At 50.5% G+C, this 21584-nt stretch overlaps 2 protein-coding genes and 2 non-coding genes across 5 annotated transcripts; all 4 read right to left on the bottom strand.

Moving 5' to 3' along the window:
- Positions 1 to 167: 167 nt before the first annotated feature.
- On the bottom strand, positions 168 to 16305 carry PIP4K2B (phosphatidylinositol-5-phosphate 4-kinase type 2 beta). 2 transcript variants are annotated; one of them, XM_015885722.2, is made up of 10 exons: positions 15971 to 16303; positions 9898 to 9995; positions 9603 to 9699; positions 7928 to 8080; positions 7165 to 7311; positions 6864 to 6902; positions 5567 to 5680; positions 5139 to 5397; positions 4652 to 4755; positions 168 to 4186 (listed from the first exon to the last, which is right to left on the bottom strand). In XM_015885722.2, exons 1-10 carry the CDS (start codon positions 16148 to 16150, stop codon positions 4106 to 4108), a joined length of 1272 nt encoding a protein of 423 aa, XP_015741208.1. In that variant the 5' UTR covers positions 16151 to 16303; the 3' UTR covers positions 168 to 4105. The 2 variants fall into 2 exon arrangements, with proteins under 2 accessions (XP_015741208.1, XP_015741210.1); XM_015885724.2 differs by lacking the exon at positions 4652 to 4755 and having other exon boundaries at positions 15971 to 16305.
- A 546-nt stretch (positions 16306 to 16851) lies between these two features.
- On the bottom strand, positions 16852 to 21538 carry CWC25 (CWC25 spliceosome associated protein homolog). Its single transcript, XM_015885725.2, has 10 exons — positions 20758 to 21538; positions 20393 to 20565; positions 19970 to 20206; positions 19510 to 19579; positions 19258 to 19385; positions 19110 to 19179; positions 18830 to 19020; positions 18596 to 18682; positions 17912 to 18073; positions 16852 to 17619 (listed from the first exon to the last, which is right to left on the bottom strand). Exons 1-10 carry the CDS (start codon positions 20773 to 20775, stop codon positions 17505 to 17507), a joined length of 1251 nt encoding a protein of 416 aa, XP_015741211.1. The 5' UTR covers positions 20776 to 21538; the 3' UTR covers positions 16852 to 17504.
- Positions 21224 to 21295, bottom strand: TRNAC-GCA. The gene has a single exon. It is a non-coding gene; the product is annotated as a tRNA-Cys (tRNA).
- On the bottom strand, positions 21495 to 21566 carry TRNAC-GCA. The gene has a single exon. It is a non-coding gene; the product is annotated as a tRNA-Cys (tRNA).
- Between the last annotated feature and the right edge of the window lie 18 nt (positions 21567 to 21584).

Genomic DNA, 21584 nt, shown 5'->3' on the forward strand with positions numbered 1-21584 from the left:
TATGTTGGGTTTTGCACACCTGCATGTGAGCAGCAGCAGAATCTCCTGCCTGCTCGGAGTGGTTCTTATTTACATTGCATGGCAGAACCAGAGCTGTGTTAAATCCATAGTGACCCCAAGCAGCACCAGCTCAGGAGGCTCCATAGAGGACAGCAAAGAGGAACCCGTTTTGTACACAAAGTTTGTTTTATTTTTTTCTCTTGCTTTTGGAGACTCATCTGGTAACATGCATGCATTTCAAAACAGTAACAGTGTCTCAAACTGCTCCTAGCAAACGGACAAGCACAGAGAGGACTTGAAAATTCCTATTTAAAAAAAAAACAGCTGTTGGGGTGGGGGGGAGAAAAAAGAACAACAAACCGAAACCTAGAATGCGTTATTAATTATTAGCATTAGTTTGGTTGTATCTTAATTTATTCACATTGGTTTTTGGTTGCACTGATTAGACCTGCCCCTCCTCAGCCCCCCCCGCCCTGATGTTAAACAACTTGATCCACTGAATGAGGGGAGCAGCGATGGAAACTAAAACCCACCAGCAGCAGGAGTTGGTTTCTCTGTGCTTTGCCATTGCTGTTCCACAGGAAAAAAGAGCAAGGAGAATCAGTAGTGACTGATAAGAGATGGCGGAGAGGAGGGAGAGGTGATAATGAACCTGAAACGGTGTTTGGAAAGGGGGGGGAGATGCTGTTGTAACAGTGATCCAGCTCAGATTGCTTGCATGGCTGCTGAGGGGTTTATTCCACCTCGAGGTGGGACACAAAGCTCTGCAGCTCGAAGGGAGGCCTCTGTAAAGACTGCATAGCAGTCACAGGACGGAGGCAGCTGCTCTGAGGTGAAGACAATCCCTATTGAACACAGCCTGAAGCCACCAAAGTGCGGTCAGAGCTCACACCTGGGGCTGTGCAGTGCCCTGCAGGGATGCATGGAGTCTTCTCCCAGCTCAGAAAGTACAACTCAGTGCTTCAGTGCTCCTGCTGGTCAGGGCAATCCAGGGAAGGTGGGGGGGGGGTGTGTATGGAGGAATAGAACCACCCCAAGGGTTCCACTTCACCATCGTGGCCTTTATAATGAACACTGGGTCACTCTGAGACCAGAGAGCAGGCAGACCCCCCCCTAAGGACACACAGCTGCCACTTTAGGGTGACCCATCCTATTCTGGAGCATTTTATATTGCACCAATGAGACAACACACTGCTGCTCTCTCCCTTCTCCCCTCTCCCTTTTACCCCACGAATTCTCTTCCTTTAGGCAACTCAAAGCACATTTCAGTGCTCACATATGGACACATCAGAGCCCACCTTGGGACAGGCAGGAGCACAGGGACCCCCCCCCCAACCTCATCCCACCCTGCACTCTGTGGGGCACATCTACAGACACAGCTACCTACATCCAGCACACTACAACTAAACTCACACCAGCAACAGACAACAAACGAGCACGAGCAGCTGTAAAACCAGAATTGGGGGACGGGCTGGGTTTTTTTCTTAAATACTCGAGTTAAAAAAGAAAAGAACGACCTAAAAAAAGAAGATTTCAAACCAAAAAAAAGAACCAACAACAAAAAAAAGCCCCCGAAATCCCTTTTAAAAAGCAAATATTTGCAGCTTCACCCTCTTGTTCTGGTAAGAAAAATACTGTCTTGAAATGAAAATGAGCATCTTTTAACACAATGCTCCCCCCCCTCCCTCCCACCCACCCCCAAATGTAAACAATATACAAAACGCTCACGTGAAACGAAGTTACGATACCTGGGCAACACAGCATTAAGGGAGAAAATGGCATTTCCTTACTGCAATACACACAGCGACTCAACCAGGGGCAGAGCTGGGGAGATGCTGAAGCCACAACCCTCCAGTTCAGTCCTAGTGTGAGCAGATAACACAGCTCAGTGCCTGCAGCTCGTTGACTCCCCTCCCTCCTCCCCCCCTTCTTCCCTCCCCCATTTCCTCTTCTTTTATATTATTACTTTATAAATTACGTGATTTAAAGACTTATCGGTTTAAAGGAGCTCCTCGCTGCCCAGCAGAGCAGCAAAAGCTCTTGGGGCCCAAAAGCTGCAGCTCCAATGGAGACTCTTTAAAACTGGCAAGAATAAAAAGCGATGGGTTGTGTTTTTAATTCCTAACGGGTAGTAAACGTTTAAGTGCTTATTTTCTTCCTTTCAAAGAGCACAGCAACCACAGCACAATGCCCACAGCACGGCCGTGCCCTCCCATCTTCCCCCCTATTTCAAGTGTTCTCTCAGCTGTACTCATTCTGAAGCTGCCCCACCTCATAGAGAACCACCCACAAATGACCACAAAGGCCCCTATCCCTCTGTGATAGGGTCCCTCTGTGATAGGGTCCCTCTGTGATAGGGTCCCTCTGTGACCCCCCCCATATGGTCGTTTCTGATGCTGTGAGTGCCCTATTTACAATGCGCCTCTATGGGCTGAAGCTCGAGGCCCTTCTGTCCCCTTTTAAGCTGAGAGTGGTGGCAGCCACGCTGCCCATATCCCACAGCAGAGCCAGGAGCCCTTGGGAACACAGCTGGGATGCAATGAGCACCAGAGATCCCCCCCACCCCAAAAAAGGAGTGAGCCCTGCAGGGTGTTACAGCACGGGGCAGACATCCCCCAAAGAGCTTCATCCCGAAACAAAGGCATATGTGAAAACAGTTCAAGGCAGATAAGCAAAACGCGTTGAGATGGCGAGTTTCGGTCAAGATGCTGAATCCTGCTGAGAAAGGAAATGAAGGAAGGAACCCCAAAATCCATCAGTGTTGTACAGTGCTGAGAATGGAGCCCACAGAAGCCTCACAGCCAAAGGTGGGGGGGGATGATGTTCAGTCACATCAATCAGCTCCAATAGGGGGTGAATGGGGGGGTCTGGTGCAAGCGCTGAGTGTTGCCATCCTTCCATACTGCTCAGAGAGGAGCAAACGGCCACAGCTCACATCACCATGGCAAAAAACAAAGGCAGAAAATCCACAATCCTCCATCAGGAAGAGAATCCAAGCACGTCCGCTGCAGACCGAGTGGATGAGGAAGACACAACGTTAGCCGGATTTAACACTGAACTGCAGACAACGAAGCTACAAACCAAAGAGACACAGCGACTCCCAACTGCTGTGCAAAGGGGAAAGGTTCCACGTAGTCAGTTGTTATCCCACATGTAACAGGGACGCAGAGCTTTGCTGCTTTGTCCTTTAACATCCTCACAGCTGCCCAATGCACAGCACGCCGGGTCCGAGCACATCACCACCATCTGATGCTGCTCCTCACGTTGCTTTGTCAGGCTCCGGGAGCAAACAAACACCTCCCTGTTTGTGATCATCTTTGGTAGATGTTCATTTCCCCTCAAATCTTTCTTGTAAATCGAGTGCAGATACAAAAGAAAACAACAACCCCCCCCCCATAAAGAAAACCCCACAATGTTTTTGTTACTTAAATTACCCCAAAAGATATCAAGTGTCCCAGTCTGAATTCACCCAAAGTCCAGCGACTCCTCCTTATCACTGTAACATCTTCCATCCTTCAGATGGCAATTGATTTTCCTTCCAATTCTTAGCACGAGGGAAGTGAAAGGGCTTGCGGGTCTTTCTTGTAAAGACAATTTGATGATAATTAATTAACTAATTAATTTAAAAAAGAAAAAGCAGTTTGTGGCATCAGGCACTGCTTAACTCCAATGAAGGTAAGCTCAAGTAACCCCTCTTCCCCCCCTTATCTCACATCCCATCCCTGGGAGTCCCTTAGTCAGACAGGAGGAATCACCATCAGGAAGAGCAGTGCTGCAAACAATGCACTTTTCTTGTTTTAAAAAGCCCTCAAATTGATGTCTGGGCACTTCTGTAACAAAACACACCCCCCTCCCACCCCCTCCCTTATACCCTCCCCTTTCTTTTTCTCCCACCTGGTTGATGTGGGTTGTTGGAGGGTGCACCAAAAATGCTGTTTTCTCTGAAGTCACGCAGTGCCACACACTCGCTCTTGCTCACTCACTCACTCACTCACTCACTCACACCCCACATGCTGCTACAGAGTCTGTTTTAGTGTCACAGGCTGCGTTCTCCGCTGGGAAGTAGCCCCTCTTCTCTTCATGTTCCTCCGAAGGCTGAAGATGACTATGTCAGGATATTGGACATAAATTCATTGAAGCGTTTGGAGTACTGCTCCGGGTTCACGGTGGAGATCTCAGCTCCAGCCTGCAAGGCAGACAGGAGAGAGGAGTCACAACAGCCACCCTGCATGCAGAGCTGACAGCGGGGCACAGCAGGGAGGACACAGCAGGGAGCACTGCCTGGCTCTGCAGGGAGAGACCCACAACAGAATCTGCTTACTAGGAAAAGACAACAGCTGGAGAAAGCTGGAAGGTCCCCAAGGAAAATGGTTTGAGCTCCAGCTGTGTTCTCCTGCAAACTACTGAGTCAGAGCTCAGAGGAAGGGAGCAGGGCACCGTGTCTGCCTGCATCCAAAGCATTCCTGCCCCACCAGGCTGCTGCTGCCATGCAGGGAACTCGGATGAGTGAGGGAAGGGCTGCTCTTGGACGTGGCAACACCGGACAACATCCAGACTGGCACATCAGGAAGCACCACGCACACACACACAGGCATGCAGGCAAAGCAGAAGCCCCAAAGCCCACCCTCCCTGCAGGGATCAGGCTGCTTACCCCATGTTTCACTGTTTTGGCAGCATGTGCAGCTTTCTTCTTTGCATCGTATGGCGTAAGAATGTCTATAATGGCCATGAAGTACACTTCCTTCTTGGGGGCACCTAGCAAGGCAAGAGAGTTGCTAGCACACCCTGAGCTGTCGGCAAAGCCCAGTTACATCCCCCTCCCTTGAGAAACAGCAGATCTGCTTTGATGCAAACAGCAGAGAAAGCGAGGCAGGGGGGAAGCTCTGGAATAGCAGAGAAGAATAAGTGGAAACTGCACACCAGAGACCCACACACGCAATGTGAACACTGTGCTGCTCCTCAAGCATCGCTTCCAACATTCAAACTCACACCACTTGCAGGCAGGGACAGCACAGGAGAGAGACTCGGGAGAGTTTCTCTCTCTCTATGGACAGTCCTCCATTCCCTTTAGCTCACACAGACCACAGGATGCCTCCTCCGCCCTCCACACCTTCAAGGCAACACCCCACAATACTCACTGTCGTGGCTTTTCATGGCGTAGACATCAACAGAAGGATCAAACTCTCCGGGCCCAAAGAAACGAGGGTAATTGAGGAGATTGCCAGGGCTGTCTGGGGGGGTTCCATACGAGGAGATGGGGTTGCCTCCAAGACCATCATTCTCACACTCCTCATCCTCTGCCCGATCCTCCACTTCCATCTCTTCCTGCTCTGCTCGGTCAACATCGTGGATCCCAACCAGCAGGCTATAGTCCATAATCTTCAGCTGAGCTAAGAACTGGGAGAAAGAAATGAGTGTGAGTAATGTGAGATCACAAATCCTGCCCCATTCTCCTGGTATCCCCCTAAGGGAACGCAGCATTTAAAACCATATTAGTCCCCACAGAACCTATGTGGGAGCTCCAAGCTGTGCCCTCAGCCATGGGTATAATCCTAGCATTCCCTACCTCCACGTCCCGCTTCAGCTTCTCCAGGAAGTTCTTTTTGCTCTCTTCCCCAACGTGCAGCTTCTGTCCCTCATTCAAGAAGTCGTTGTCCTTGAATGTTGGCAGGTCCTTGGCCTGGAACAAAAATCCTGTGTCAGATTCCCAAACCTGGACCCCTTCGAGGCCACAGCGCACAATGATCCTTCAGCAACACACCCATAGCTCAGCATGGGGCAGCATCTGTTCATAAGGCCTCATCCCAGCCACTAATTAGGAAAAGGCAGCAGGCAGAGCACAATGTTTGTCAATGAGTCTGTATAACTCTGTGCTTCCCTTCATACCCTGAGAACAGCACAACTTTAAGGACTGCTGGGGAAAGAAGTGCTGCAGACTGAATGCTTGGCAGCTGGGCTCCGGCCCAACCAGCTCCAAGAATAGAAATGCATCCTGTTGGTCTCTGCCTGGGGTCTGGGGAACTGGAAACAAAACTCTTCTATCCCAAAAGACTCGAAGTAAAAAGAACTTAAAACTGCTGTTTGGAGGAGCTGAGGATTTCTCAGGGATATGAGAGAACACACAAACCCCTCAGCGCGACTGGGAGCTCAATTATATTGTCCTTAGAATGACATATGAGCATGGTGGCTTTATATAGATCTCATATGAATGGTCTGAGACAAACTGCATACGCAGAAAAAGCTGGAGACTAAACAGGCAACGAGCCAGGGACGTTTGGGCACCACGAAGCCGGGCCTCAATGCCAAAGCTCTTGGAGCAAATGGAACTTCCTTTGCTCACGCCAGGGATTAATTTTAGTTGAGCTGCAGCAGACTTGACTCCGGAGCCTCAAACCTGCAAAGCTCACGTGCAGAAAGGTACCAATTCAACAGGACTTTGCATGACAACGTCAAAGCTGAGGTTTAACAGGGTCAGAACTCTCCAGTTGTAAGTTCCCCTCATGGCAACAGAAGCCTGATTTACAAACAGGCTGAGACGTGCCAAGAATCCGAGAGGAGTCGGTCTGGTTTATAGAAGCAGCTGTTGCAAAAGCAAACTGCTGACCTGACTCAGTTTGATACAATGGGGGGGGTGTGTTGCACAAATGTGGGCTTTGCTACGTGTGGAATTGTGGCCCCAGAGGTTCCCCCTCTCACTGTAATAAAGCACCACCTCTCCCTGTTCATTACAGGGAGCAGCCCGGCGGGTGGGATGGGAGCAATGTACCACGCAAGGCCTGCTTTGTTTCCCCTGCTCAGAACCCATTTGGAAGAGGGAGGTCAGCTGGATCCCACCAACAGCAGGAGGAAGGGATGGTCTGTACCTTCTCCTTATCGCTTGCTTCCCTGGACACTGTTGAGCCCTAGAAAAAGAAGGAAGAGAACGTTGCTGCATTCCCAAGGAACTGATTGAAACCATTTAATTAATGCCTAAGACAGTTCCAGACCTCCCTGGTGCAATGCATTCCCCTTGGGATAGGGGAACAGAATGACATTTGAATCCTAAGTCCCACACAAAGCCCCCAAAACCCAACCCCTGCACAAAAAGCAAAGGCCAGGACCCTCTCATGCAGAGGTTACAGAGACCACCCCTCACCCTGCTGGGCTCCCTGCTCCCACCCTCACCTTCAGGTCGTATTTTCGGTGCACTGTCAGCCTGTGGCTGAAGACGTTTCTGGTAACCACCATGTAGGTTTCCACTCCATCCACGGTGAGCCGGTACATGCCAAGGAACTGGGGCAGAAGGGTGTTCCCATGGCACTCCACTATGAACTGCAGGGAAGCAGGAAGGGAAGGGCAGAGAAAAGACAGCACTGTCACACAACACCCATTGCTGATGGGACACAAGCTCAGTAAGAAGCTGATAGGGAAGCTTCCAGTTCCAGCCATCTAACACCAATGAGAAAGGAAAGGAGGCTTGCAAATGGCTCTTAGCATCTCAAGAATAGCCAGCTGGGGCACTTTAAGATGTTTACAGCCCTCAGCTAAGATAGAGCATCTCACTGTGTGCAAGCCCAGCCTGCTGGAATAGGCCAAGTGTGCACTCCCACCACCTGGTCACAGCAGTGCGAGTCTGCTGCTGGCAGCATCTAACATCACCTCTTTGGTTACATGGGAGTGCAGATGGACTGGAAGATAACACACACAACAGCAGAACACTTCCAGCTGTGTCATCTGCCTCCTCTTCCTTGCTGCACGGAGCTCCGTCCTCCCCCTGGTCCCTTCACTAAGTCTAATTCAAAGCATTGAATTAGCATCGTGTTCACAGGTCTCAGGTAACAGCAATCCATAATTCATTGCTGTAAGGGACAGGGTGAGCGGTGAAGGACTCACAAGATGCTCCCAAAGCATGTGCCACTTCCCCTGCAGGGCTGCAGACTCACCATACCTGGTGGTACTTCTTTAAGATGTTGTGCATCTCTGCTACGTCCTCACTCGACACAGCCTTAATGACAAACCTCCTGTCGTAGGTGGTCAGGAACCGGGCCCCACATCGGCCCTGGCTGTCGCTGTTCACTGGGGCACTTCGTGTCACCGAGTTCTGAAGGAAAGAAGAAAATTGTGTGGAGGAGAGGCAGGAGCTGCCACCTCCTTGGTCTCAGAAAGCAGCTGGGAGCACCTCCACAGCCTGGCTCTGTCAGCAGATCCCATGGATAACACCAAGGGTTAAATAAAACTGGAAAAAAATGAATGAAAACAGCAACGTTTTCCATGTTCAGCAATTCTTTACAGGTCATCCTGAAAGCAAAACCCACCCTCGGCCCAATCAGATGAGAAGGACTGCAGCCACAAACAGCTCGGCAGCATCCACCTTTATATCCCCATCTCCAACTTTAGCAACAAAACACTGCAGCTTCTCATCATACCTTCAAATCCAAAGCTCCCCAACTGCAGCACCTCCATCACCTGCACCCATTCAGAAGCCATTTTGTCACCCACCACTACAGGCTCGAACCATTTCCTGGTTGCAAGCAGATGGGGAGAGAGCTGAGCTCTGGAACACAACGGCACTGACATCTAACAGTGATCTCCAGCTCAAAGTGGATGCCCATAGCAGGATGCCAGGGCCGGGCAGTGCACTCTGTGATGTGTTTTATAGCTGTTTGTGGCTCCATTCCTCCCACCCTTGGGCTCTATAACGAGTGGACACCAGAGGGAGCCTGCTCTGCTGCAGACACATGCAGGCAAGCAGAGCCTGCTGCAAAGAGGGATTTACCAGGCAATGCTGCAAGCAAGAGAGCTTTCCTTTCAGAAGGAAGCATTTAAAGCCTTTAAAACTTTAATGAAGCAGGGGAACAACTCTGCTCCTGCCAACGGCTTTAGAAACCATCAGGAAAATAAAAGCAAACAAAAAGAAACCTCACTGCTCGCTGACGTTTGCAAACGGGTCCGTGCTGCAAGGTTTAATCAGCCCTCACCTCAAAACCACAGAGCATTTCATGGAGTGGAGATGGGAAGCAGAAATTGCGACCACATATGGACATTACCAAACTCGCAGCCCTCAGGTTTACTTAATTCCCTTCCTGTCATTCCCACCTCCTCCTCCAGTGCTGGGTGTTATGTTTAGCATCCTGGCTCGGCTCCCGCTCCAGCCATCGTGTTTTACCCACCTGAATTCAGCTCAATGAATGTGTTCTGCTTCCTGCTCTAGCTAGGAGCTTCCAACAGCCACACTGCTCTGCTCGAGGTGGGAGAAGCAATCCTTCATCCCCTCGGTCTGGGAAGAAGGGGTGGAAGAAAGGATGCAGGCACTGCACTTTGTGCTATGCAGAACCAGATCACTGTTATCCCCCAGTCCCTGCCTGCCTACAGCCATCTGCTGCCTCCTATTCCATGCCCAGACTGAGCTCTCACCTTTTCACCCTGCAATTGCCCACTGCTTGGCCCGGAGAGATCCATCCCACTGCTGGGAGCCCTCATAACAATGGGAAACCCATACACACCATGACCACAAGCCCTTATAAACCATAAAAAACCACCTGCATTGCAGTTTCTCCCCCAGGTTGGTTATTTCATCACAGAGAAATGAGTTGGGACAGCAAGGAGAGGAAAAAAAAGGGTACCTGGTAGTCCTGGTCATCGATCCCAAACCTTTCCCGGAGGTTTCGGAACACCAGAGGACAGTACTCCTTAAATTTAAAGCGACTTGGTAAGTTTTCCCTATAGAAAAGCAGAAGAAAGATTCCTGTCAGTGATCAGCTTATGAAATCAAACAGGTCCTTCCCAAACCTCACTGCTAACACTGCAGGGATCCCCCAGCACAGCTTTCTAAGCGTTCACCCTCATTAGCACTGCTTGCTTCTTTGGATGCCTACAACCCACAGAAGCAGAGTTAAGGGTAAGTTGTGAGGCACTCACTTGTTGAACAGATGATTGTCCACCTTGATCTTACTGTAGGCTTTAAAATCATCAGGCATCAACATGACAGGGACAGGAACGTTGCTGAGTTCATTGATCTGCAAGAAAAAAGGAAATTGAGACACAAAACCCAAACTCTGCTGTCCTGCATTTACCACCAATGGGTTCACGGAGATTCTGAGTGCCCCAGAAGCTGTTTTGGAAGCAATATAACCCAACAGGCTTTTAGAACACCTTGCAGTATTGAAGGAACCTGGTGAATGCTGTGGCTTTAAGCCATAGAAGCAGCTCATTCAGCCCAGCACACGGTGGTACCCCCAGCTCTTCCATCTCATCACCCAGAATGGACACAAAAGCTGTTATTGCTTCACCTATAGGTTTGTTATAAAATCACCTCGTCAGCCAACCTCTCAGCTGCCCAGCATCAGCCAGCACAGATGGGGGAGCAGAGCACAGCACAGCACAGCTCCCCTGCAGACACTGCTCCTCTGTTTGCCGTCTCCTGCTGCTCTTATCCCACCTTCCCAAAGGGGTGAGTCACTCCACGAGGTTGTTTTTGCTCCTCAGTCACGCGTGGCGGCCGCAGGAACACAGTGAAAGCAGGAGAATGAATGTTGGTTCAGCTGCTGATGTATAGATCAGCTCACACTGCAGCAGTGGAAGCAGCTGCAGTAAGGAACGCGTGCCTGGGCTGCCCCAGCCACACAGCACAGCCAGGATGTACAGAGCAGATCACTATCACACCAAGCAGGTAACACTGGAGGGATCATAAGAATGGCCTGGGTTGCAAAGGACCACCAATAACCATCCAGTTCCAACCCCCTGCTATATGCAGGGTCGCCAACCACCAGACCAGGCTGCTCAGAGCCACATCCAGCCTGGGAATGCAGCCAACCATGCCAGCAGCTTGGCTTGGCTGGGAGCAAGGCTTGCATTGTGCCCCAGCACCCAAACCCAGGCAGCTCAAGGCACTCCCACAGCACACACGTGGCATTTTCCTGCCTCCAGGGGATGGGGCCCAAATGATAAACCCAAGGAAGCAGGTTCTGCTTTGGTTCTGCTTCAGGTTTCCTCCTATTGCACTCTTATGCACCCAAAGGTGCTGCCACGTCTCCAGCAGGAAGGTGCAAGAAGGCATAAGGGAACCACGATGCATGACATGCTGCTCTGTGCAGGTGCTGGGGATGTCGTGGCTCTGCAGATGCACGGTGAGCTGTCTGGTACGCAAGCTGAGCCTTCCACAGGTGGGTGTTCATCACATCCTGTCCCCATCGTTACCAATGGGAAAACAGAGCAGATTTCACAAACGTCAGACTGGGTAGAAAGAGACACACACACACACGGCAAGGAGAAAAGATGACTATTTTCAGACACAGCCATCCCACACAACAGATAAAGCGGAAAGTAAAGCAGCCCCTGCTCTGCTCACAGCACAGCCCTGCCCAGCAGCAGCACTAAGGAGCATCAAGCACCTCCACAAAGTGCTTTGGGGTGCATGGAAATGCCTCACCAGTGAATAACGCCACAGGCTTCCCATTGCTTGCAGAATGAAGTAGGAAAGCTGGAACCTGGCTCTGCACAACAGGCTCAGTGCTGCGTGGAGCTGCAATGGGAGTGATGGGGAGAGCCCCCAGCCCCACACTGAGCTCCTGCTGCCAGGTGAAGGGGGCAAGAGAAAACAGCTCATTCTGCACCATTACTGCTGTCTGACAGCAGGGGAAGCCCGGCAGCACAGCTCTGCACACTCTCAGCTCTCTTTTCAAATGCTGGGAAGGCACAAACAAGCTGTTATCAGCTCCTTCCAGTGTGGAGGAAGGGTGCTGAGACAGAGAGGGAACAGCAGCTCGGAGATTTTTCCTCTCCCTGCCAGAAATGCAGACAGAGATGGTAGCAAAGTGAGATGTCACGACGTCTCCTCATGTCCTCATTTCTGCCAAAGCAGAAACCTCAAAGCAAATGTTGGACCTGTTGCGTGCTTCCTGACAGGCAGAAATAGTGCCAGGCTGCCTCGTCTCCTTTTAAAGATGCTCTCATGCTTCCCAATGTAAAACAACCAAAGAAATCCCCCTTGCTGAAGCCTCTCCCCCCTTCCAGCTGCATACAGGGGATGCTTTGGGATTCCTGAGCTGGAGGAGATAGGGGTAGGAAGGGGTTGGTGCTGCAAGGAGTTGCTTTCCCATAGAGCTCCATAGGGTTCATCTCCTGGTGGAGTCTGAGCAGCTGCTGAGAGCAGCACAACCAACACCAAGCACACGTTGTTGGCTCTTTCACCTTCTCCCCAGGGAGAGGCGTGCAGAGGGAGATTATAAATAGCAGAGTGTGTCTGTGTGTATTTATGCTACAGGAGGCAAGGTCGCAGCAAGGTGCCCTGCAGAGAGGTGCCCAGCACTGCCTGTGTCCCATAGACACACCTGGAGCTCTTAAAGTCCCCTTTGGAACCGGTGCTGCCCTCAGGATGGGCAGAGAGCTCAGGTCAGGTTCTTTGTTTGAAGAAGACAGCAGCAGCCAGTTCCCCATCAGCATCACCTCTATGCAGGCTGCTTACAAAGGAGCCTCAGGACACCAGGAGCCTTCCATTCCCCAGCACAGAGCTGGAAGTACCACTAAGGAGAGCATTGTGACACCAATTAGCATCAGTAAACTGATGGGAGCATGAAATTTCTTTACTAACCTATCTGCTCTCAGGGGTTCTTTACAATAAAATCACTTTGCTCCTCTTGATGCCATCCAGCCCTTCATCTCAGAGTGTTCTGTATGGTGGAAGTTTGCAGTACTCCAGGGCAGAAGGGAACAGACATACAGCAATAATCACTTTAACACAGAGCAAAGCAGCAAAACTCTGCAGCACAGGAGAGTTAGGGGGAAAAAATGCTATTTTCCATGAACCAGAGTGGGATTAATCAGTATGGGAGCTAACAGAACCTCCATGCAATGCTGGGCCATGGGTGAATCTTGCAGCTTCTATGGGTGCTCCAGGGACACCAGCATGCATTAAGACAATGAAAAGCAGCCCCGATTGAGAGCAAACACCTCTTCAAAGCATGTTGGAGCCTGCAGGACAGTACAGTGAGGGTACAGGGGGGGACAACACATCCCCCATCCCCACAAGGAGCCTGGAGTTGGGCTTTAATAGAAGGCCCTGGGGTGTAGAAGCTTAGAGCCAGCAGGATCCATGGTTAACACTGGTGCTCATCACCAGTGCTGCCATATGCTGTGCTCTCCAGAGGTCAATTAGAGCCAGGGCAGACAGAAAGGCCAAACACACACACACAGCTTCCTCTTCTCCAGCACCTGATTTACAGCAATTCAGCATTTGATACGTGGCAGATGCTGCTCCGGGTTCGAGTTAACATGGCAACACCAAAAACCAACGCTGCGGAGAAGGGAGAAGCGTGCTGCAAATCCCAATGCTGCTCTTTGCCTTGAATACTAACGAGCTTCACGTTGTGCTGCCTGGCATCACTCCTGCAGGTCCTGGGAGAGCAGCAAGAGCTGCAGCAGCAACCAGAGCCCACAGGGCAGACCTACAGTGCCAATAGAAATCTGCCCTTCTTAAGCAGGATGGCATTATTTAAGGCCATCCCCAGCACAGTGGGACCAGCAGCCCTCTCCATCCCAGCACATCACCCAGTCGGTGCCTTACAACCATTTCCATGGTTTCCTGAGCATCACACAACAGCGCTGCCTTCACCCCGGTGCTTTCCGAGATGGCTGCTCCCATCCCAGCACCACCCAACCTTCCCTCTGCCATCAGAGAGCTCCATGTGGAGCATCACACCACGGAGCTGCACCGCCTCCCCCAGCACCATGACAACAGCAGACACAGCAAAGCTTCCCCAGGAGGCTGCTGAGTTTTACATTGCAGGTTAAGAGCTCACAGAAAGCACTGCAAACCCAAAGGTGAACCCCTATGACTCTATTTCCTCCTATCCACATGAGTTCCCCCAGCTCCTCTCCCCCATACATGGCTTTCTGACTCCTGGTTTGGCTGTTGGGAGTGATACCACCCACGTCCAGCCGTATTTCAGCAGCCACAGCCTCACCCATGTGGTGCTCTGAGCTCTGGGACAGCACAGAGCCAGCTCACAGCTCACATAGAAACACTCAGAATGGGGGTTCCATAAGCTCTGCACTAACAGCATCGCTCTGATCCTCTCCAGACCATCGCTGCCTGTACACGCACCAGCTGCTTGCAAGCTTGTTTAAACACAAGGCAGGGCTGAGCTGCTGCCAGACTCTGCTTAATGGACCCGGGGGAATTTCTTTCAGTCTGCAGAGATGGTGGATTGCATCGAATGGTTGGTTGTATGTTGGGATTTATCCACGATAAAAGTTCATCTCGACCAGCGGCGTTTCTGATGGCTTCAATGTCTGCTTCTCTTTGGAATGCTGTGCACCAGAAACCAAACGTGAAACAAACCCTAACAGATTCCTGCTAAGGTTCAATGGATCTCATAGAAACACCCATCAGCTGCCCGGAGTCATTTTGCTTGGAGAACGTAAAGCAAATCCACCTTCTATATGAGCAGGGCACCCAGCAGCATCTCTCGGGAGCAGAGAGGGATGAGCAGCTGCTCGTTGTGTTGAGCAAACACAAATAGTTTGGCTCACAGCCTGCCCAGCTCCAACCCCACTGCAAACCGAGCTGCAGGAATGGGAGCTGGGGAATCCCTGCACCGAGGATAGAGGGGGGAGGAGGTCACAGCTGAGATGTTCTCCACCCTTTTCCAGCTCCTTGGGATACGGTCCTGGTTTCTGGCAGCAGCTCCTTCCCAACGTGCACCCGACACCGTGGACGCAGATAGCCAGGAGAACTATCAGCTTGCAGGAATATTTCAATGCCGAGCGCTCCCAAAGTTACAGGCCCTGATCCAGAGCCTAAAAAAGACTCCAGGCTGCCCCGCCAGCCGTAGATGAAGGTGAGCTGGCAGCCAGCAGCCTTAAGAGGCCACAAATGAAAGAGAAAAGCCCCAACAGCTTCAATGCTTCCTAAGGGCATCGCTGATCAAAGCCTGCTTCAACTCATTGCCCTGCTTCCCGGGTGAGGAGCAGCAAGGATTGGGAACATCTTTTGGCTCGGAGAGACAACAGTGCTGAACTACATTCAGAAGATTCAACTCCATCATCAGGCATATAGGGATAAGGTTATAAGAATATAAGGTATACAGATATAAGGTTATAAGGAATATAACCTGATTTTTCCCCAAAGCGTTGTTTATTCCTGCAAAAGCTCAACCCAGAGAACCAAAGGGATCCAGGAAACACCCTCCAAGCCAAAGCACAAGCGAATGCCTTTGAGCCTGAAGGTGTGTTAATTGAGGAAGGGATTGAGGTTGCTTAAGTTTAACCACCTGAACATCATCTGTTACCCACATCCAAGGGAACGCAGTGCTCCCTTCCAGCCTATGCCAGGGAGGAAAGAGAGGGTTCCAAAGGAAGGGAGAAGGGTGGTTTTAGGAAGCTCCAATGGAGCTGGGCTGCAGTGCTGAGCCATTCCCAGCTCCCTGCTCCATCCTGGGGCTTCAGGGGGGAAACTCAGGAACACACAGATGTGGTAACGCCAGCAAAGATGGGAATCAAAGCACATCAAGGTTGGGTAAAATGGGCCCAGTGCTGCGGGATGGAGCTGTGGGACACAACGCTGCCCCCAGGGCCCATCACCAGCCCAATCACTGAGATACGACCCTGGGACATAAGACTAGAGGTTGGTGATAGGGTTTAAGGGGTATCCTATGGGGCTGCCCCCAGCTAAGCAAGCCTGGACCACAGCATCCTATGGAAGTGCCATTATCCCAAATGGCATCGGGGAAAGCGGGCAGAGGGATGTTGGGGGGGCAGAGCCCTGGGGAAAGGCTGCGGTGGGATGGGATGGGGGTGGGAGGGAAGGGGCAGCGAGGGAGGGGGCTGAAGGGGGTTCCCCCTTCGAGGCCTTATAGCAGGCAGGGCGCTGGGATGAAGGCGGTGGGATGAAGGCAGTGGGATGATGTGCTGGGATGAAGGCTCTGCCCAAGGGGAGGGATGGAGGGACATGGAGGGATATAGGGGGGAGGGGAGGGATCCGATCGCTGCTCACCGTATGGTTGGCCCCCCACATGAGGACGCTGAGCAGCGGGTCGGAGGCCCGGAACAGTTTCACCTTCTGACACACGAAATGTTTCTTCTTGGTTTTGGTTTTACTGGCGCTCAGAACCGAACCCAACGTCGTTCCTCCGCCTCCTCCAGCCGCAGCTCCCCCAGCACAATTCGAGGCCATGGCGGCCTCCTATCGGCCCCTCAGCTCCCCCCCTACCAGCTCCTCCTCATGGCACAGCCCGGCTCGCAGCGGTTCCGACCGCTTCTATCACCCCCTTTGGACCGGTTCGGTCCCTCCGTTCCCACCTGGTTCCGTCCCGTCCCCGCCTCCCTCCCTCCCTCCCCCCTTTCCCCGCCCCTGCGGCGCTTCGCTCCACCGCCGGCCGAGCGACCCGGGGCCGCTCTGAGGAGGTGCCAAGATGGCGGAGGGCGGAGGAGGAGGGAGCGGGGATGTACCATCATCGCGTCCCACGGGGGGGGAGACGGGGGATAAAGCGTGACACCGAGGCGTCAAGCAGCGGTTTGCTCTACCTCAGAGTGAGGAGGAGAACATAGTATCACAACAGACCCCAAATCCCGAGCGGAACCGGCTGGAACGACGGGCCAAATAAGAGAGAATGGGGAAACAAAGGCACCTTCCTCCCCCTCTGCCCCGAAATGGTCTCGCCCTCCCGGTGTGACGTAGCCGCCCAGGCCACGCCCCTTTCTGAACGAGCCAATAAGCGTCGAGGCGGCTGGAATTATGAATGGAGCGCTGAGCGCGTCACTGCCGCCTCTTAAAGGGACCGCAGCAACAAGCTCCGAGCACTGAGACTCAGTCAACCCCATTGGCAACGAGTCCAACACCCTCAGGCCCCAATAAAGCCATAAAAAAACATTAAAGAATCGTAAAATTTCTCCTTTTTAAAAAAAGAAAAGTCAAAACGATCTTCACTGCTGTACATACATATACACATGACTTCCATTAGAAAAATCCCAGAGTGATATTTGCTGCATCAAGTCCTGCTGTACCCAATTCGTTTTCATGTTAAACTGCCCCAATTTGGGTCAAAGAGCATTGAAATAACAGCTACAGGTATCCTACAGCCTGAGCTCACCCTCCAACCCCACAGCAGCTGGGTGGCAGGATGGCCATCAGTCCATCAAACAGCTTCATCACATCCAGAGTTTGTTCTGCTCTCTCCTTTCTAAGCACTAACAAAAATAAGCCCTTCTGCTCTCACCTACACAATGCAAAAAGCCAGTCACCACCCGGCATCATCTAATAGTAATGATATATAAAACCCAATAGGAATCAAGGCGGAGAGGAGAGGAAGAGATGTGACGACGTGCTGTAGGATACGAGGGCTCCGCTAGTTGTCTGGCTGAGGGCTCACCCTCATCACAAACATATTTACAGCTCCAGAAGTTCAGGACACACTGTGTTCATTCAGCAGCTCTTTGGATTCCTGGAGAGAGCACTGAGTGTGGGCTGGAGGCTTCTGACCTTGGGGAACAAGTGTCCGATTAGCACAGGAGTAAAGGAAGAACAAACTTCATCTCTGCATGAAGTTCTTTTCCAAGGCAGCTGGAGTTCTCTGTAGGGAGTGGATGTTGCGCTTGACTCGATCTTCTAATGTAGAACTAGAAGCACTCTCCAGTTTAAAGTTACTGCAGGAAGAAATAGAGAAGAATTCAATCTCTTACCCCACATTTCCAGCACAGTTCGTTATCAATTAACTATGGGATTCTAAATCAGATAGCAGCAAATGATGTCATAGCAAAGCCTGTGCTAAAAGAACCCAATGGCTTTTAGCTTGGCTTCTAACAGATTCAATCCTGTATTTAAGGTCGGTGCTCAGAACTGTATTTTCACCTCTAATGCTGGTGCCATCAGACACCCCTGAGAAGCTGTGGCTTCTCTTCCTAGGAACGAAGCAACGACCACCACAAAGACACTCACTGCAAGAACTTCATATCTCTGGAGTCGAGTTTCTCCAGTTCTCTCTCCCGTTCCTCCTCCTTTCGGTGCTTCCTGAGGTTATTCACCCTTTCCTCTTCCCTCCACTTGGCATTTTCCATCATCTCTTGGCGTTTTCGCTCCAGTTCCTCCGCTGAGATCTTTCTATTTGCACAGAAAACAGCACTGCTGTAAACCAGATCCAACCCAGCTCTTCCTTTCCTACCTCCAAGACCATTTACAATCCTTAAAAGTTGGGGGTGTCACTTTTCCTTTGGTACCCAACCAACAAAGCTCTTTAGTACAAGTCGAAACAACCCTTAGCAAGAGCTTGTTCTCCTCTTTTCAACTTTTCTTTCTTGATTGAGTGATGATACTGTCAAAATCAAAGTTTCCTGATGGCAATTAGACAGAAGGCTTTTAATTAACCCATCAAACAAAGCCTGATTTCACCTCACTGCGAGACAAGCAGAGAATTGCTTCTATTGCTTCCATTCTAATAGGTTTGGGTGGCTGAAGAAGTTAGCTAACAACTAGGCTTGAGTGAAGATCAAACCAAGCACTTCAGAACAGCATTTGCCTTTCTGGATGTCTGATACAGTCTGTTCTAGACAACAGAATAGGACTGGGTTCACAGTTGATATCCAGCTGTTTCACAGCCATCGGGGCAGAGAAGATGTTGCTTACCTTGTGTAACCTGGAACGTGCTGTCGCCGATAGCTCTTTTTGGGGGAAGGACTTCTAGTTTTCCCTTTCTCCTCTCGACTGCTATGCCTGCAACCCAAACACACTCTCTTTTTAGGAGATTACATCATCACATCCCTATATTTTACCTGGATTTTTTAGCAGGGATTTTGATCCCTGAACACCACCCCCTTCCTGCATCTTTTGGTTCATATTATCCAGCTTAGCCACACTCACTGTTTACTGTGTCTGGAAGGAGATCTCGACCCCCTGCATCCAGATTGCTCTGTGCTCTTCTTGCCACTGCATCTCTGTGGAGAATGGGATGTGCTTCTGGACCTGGAACGTTCCCGGTGTCTGTGGGGGGTTCTGCCCTGACCAGGAGCTGGAGAACTCCGAGATCTGTGGTTCTTGTCAGAGTCTCTAACCTGAAATCCAAAAGGAGAGATGTCCTGTCGAAGCATCACTACCTAAGCAGTTTGCTACTGTAAGAGACACGCAAAACAGACATTCCTACCTGTAAGCCATATCCTGGCAATTTGGAAGGAATGGGTTTCCAGGAGGAACTGTTTGTCTTCTTCTGAGACCTAAAGAGAAAATAGAACAGTATTTTTGAGGCAGATGAACTTCACTAACCCCATATTTTGCAGGCAGATAAAACATACCTGGCTTTGCTTCGCTCCTCATCACTGCTGGTACTTTCACTGCTAGAACTGCGACGTCGATGCTTCTTGTGCTTCCTCTTCTTCTCTTTCTTCTTCTTTTTCTCTTTCTTATCTAAGCTGTTTTGTAGCTATAAAGCAAGACACCAATTTATGAGCAGGGAAGTCAGTATCATAAAGCAAGGGCAAAATAACAGAGTTCTCCTGGGACAAAAGGAACTCCAGCAACCTAAAGAGCATAATGGAATCACCTACCAACTCTTTGATTTTCTTCATTTTTACAGGATTATTCAGAACTTCCCTCTTCTTCTCCTCCTCTCTCTTTCTAAAGCAGATTAAATACAAGTATTAGTATTTTTGAGCAACTTTGAAGATCATTTTCACAAAGGGTACAAAACAAAAGCAAGCTTTAACAGCCAGGTTTTGTTCATTCAGCAACACAAGTCCAACTCAGACAAAGATGGTCTTTTTCCTCTCCACTAAAGAATGTAACTAGGAACTTAAGCCAAATGTTTGTCCTATTAACATCTATCTGGCTATGATGCTGCCAACCAGATGCATTCACACACACACAAAAAGGCAACCTAAGTTTGCATGTATGAGCCAATAAAGAAAAACAACCTTTGCATTTAAATGCCGACTTCACACAAATAAAACAGCTCTCATCAAGCTGCCACTACTGATGCATTGACTGATTCAGCTCCACGTTCAGTACCTTATCATGAAAAGCGGATCCTCCCGGATTTTATTTGCCATATCCAGGACAGAATTGGCACCTGACTTGGCAAAAATGGAGCCTGGGAGCAGCCCTGTCTCACTGGAGCATCCAGCATCTTTGTCTTCTGTCTTCTCAAAGACGTATTTGTCCACGGGGCGACCCATGAGATACTCCTCCCTGTTCACCATGCCACCAGGGCCTTGGTACATCCACTCCAACTTTTCTTCTCTTTTCCTATTACAAACAAGCCATCATATTTTCCATCACAGAGCTATAAAGCAACAGTTTAAAGCTTATCAAGTAAGCAGAAAGCTTCTAACATCACAAAAACTATAAATTCAGTGTGTAAATCTCTCTTAGAAAAGAGATATGAGCACATGGACCCTCTTAACACTTAGCTCATGCCTTGGCCCCACTGACCTGACAGTGCCCATATCCTCAGCGTATCTCTGCATCTCCTCCCTGGCCCTTTCCTCCTGTAGCTCCCTCTGCAGCTCCTCGATCTTCTTCCTCTCGGCCTCATATTTCTGTTCAGCTTTCCACACCTTCTCCACATTGCGCAGGGTCTGGGGGTGCCAGCTCTTCTTCAGGTTCTACAAATAACAACAGATAAAGCCCGTTACCTACAGGCCTCGGGCAAGGCCTCAGGCAAGGCCTACTCGTTCAGAGCCTCAACACTAGGCCCGGCCCTGCTCGAACAGCTCGAACCAACAGCCCCAGACCCGTTGCTGTCACCGGGAGCCCCACGGCCTGCCCCCCCCCCCTTCATTCCAGGCCCAACTCACCAAGTCACCTCCCCCCATGGCGGCTCGGTCCCGCTGCTTCACTACCGACTACCGGGCCTGTGTTACGTCATCAACATGCGGCTCTACGCGTCGCGTGTTATATACGTCACTTCCGGCACTGCATTATAAGACTGTGGGAGGGCGTGGCTTAATGGCAGAGCGTCCGCCTGCGGATGCCGAGGTCACGGGTTCGAATCCCGTGGGGGCACAAAGCATACACAGAGTATGCGGCTTCATTACTTCAATTAACAGCTGCTCAGGCAGGAAAAACTGGACCTGAGTCACCTCTAGTACACACAAATAGCACCACGGCGCAGATGTGTTGCTCAGGAGAAGCAGAGGAAACCTGGAAAGGTGGTTGTTTTTCTTGGTATTAGTTTGGTAAAAGTGATGTGGGAGAGCTCTGAAAAATATGGTTCCTGCCTGGGAAGGATTTGAGAAGAAAAGGATGGAATAGAAGGAAAAGAGGGGGCACCTGGAGTTGAACCAGGGACCTCTTGATCTGCAGTCAAATGCTCTACCACTGAGCTATACCCCCATGGATAAACAAGCAGACAAGGAGCATTAAAAACACATCAAGGAGATCTGGTCATAATTCTTTGGATGAATGTTCAGCATCTTGAACAGGGATTTTGACTGACCAGGCCTGCAAGCAAAGGAGAAGAACACACGACCTAAAAGTGAGGGTTGTGCCCTTCATATTTACCTTTGGAAAGAACAAAAAACATCCAATCCAAAGGGGGCACCTGGAGTTGAACCAGGGACCTCTTGATCTGCAGTCAAATGCTCTACCACTGAGCTATACCCCCTATGAAACAGCACCTGTA

This window comes from Coturnix japonica, chromosome 27, assembly GCF_001577835.2.
Source record: "Coturnix japonica isolate 7356 chromosome 27, Coturnix japonica 2.1, whole genome shotgun sequence".
In the NCBI taxonomy this organism is placed as follows: domain Eukaryota; kingdom Metazoa; phylum Chordata; class Aves; order Galliformes; family Phasianidae; genus Coturnix; species Coturnix japonica.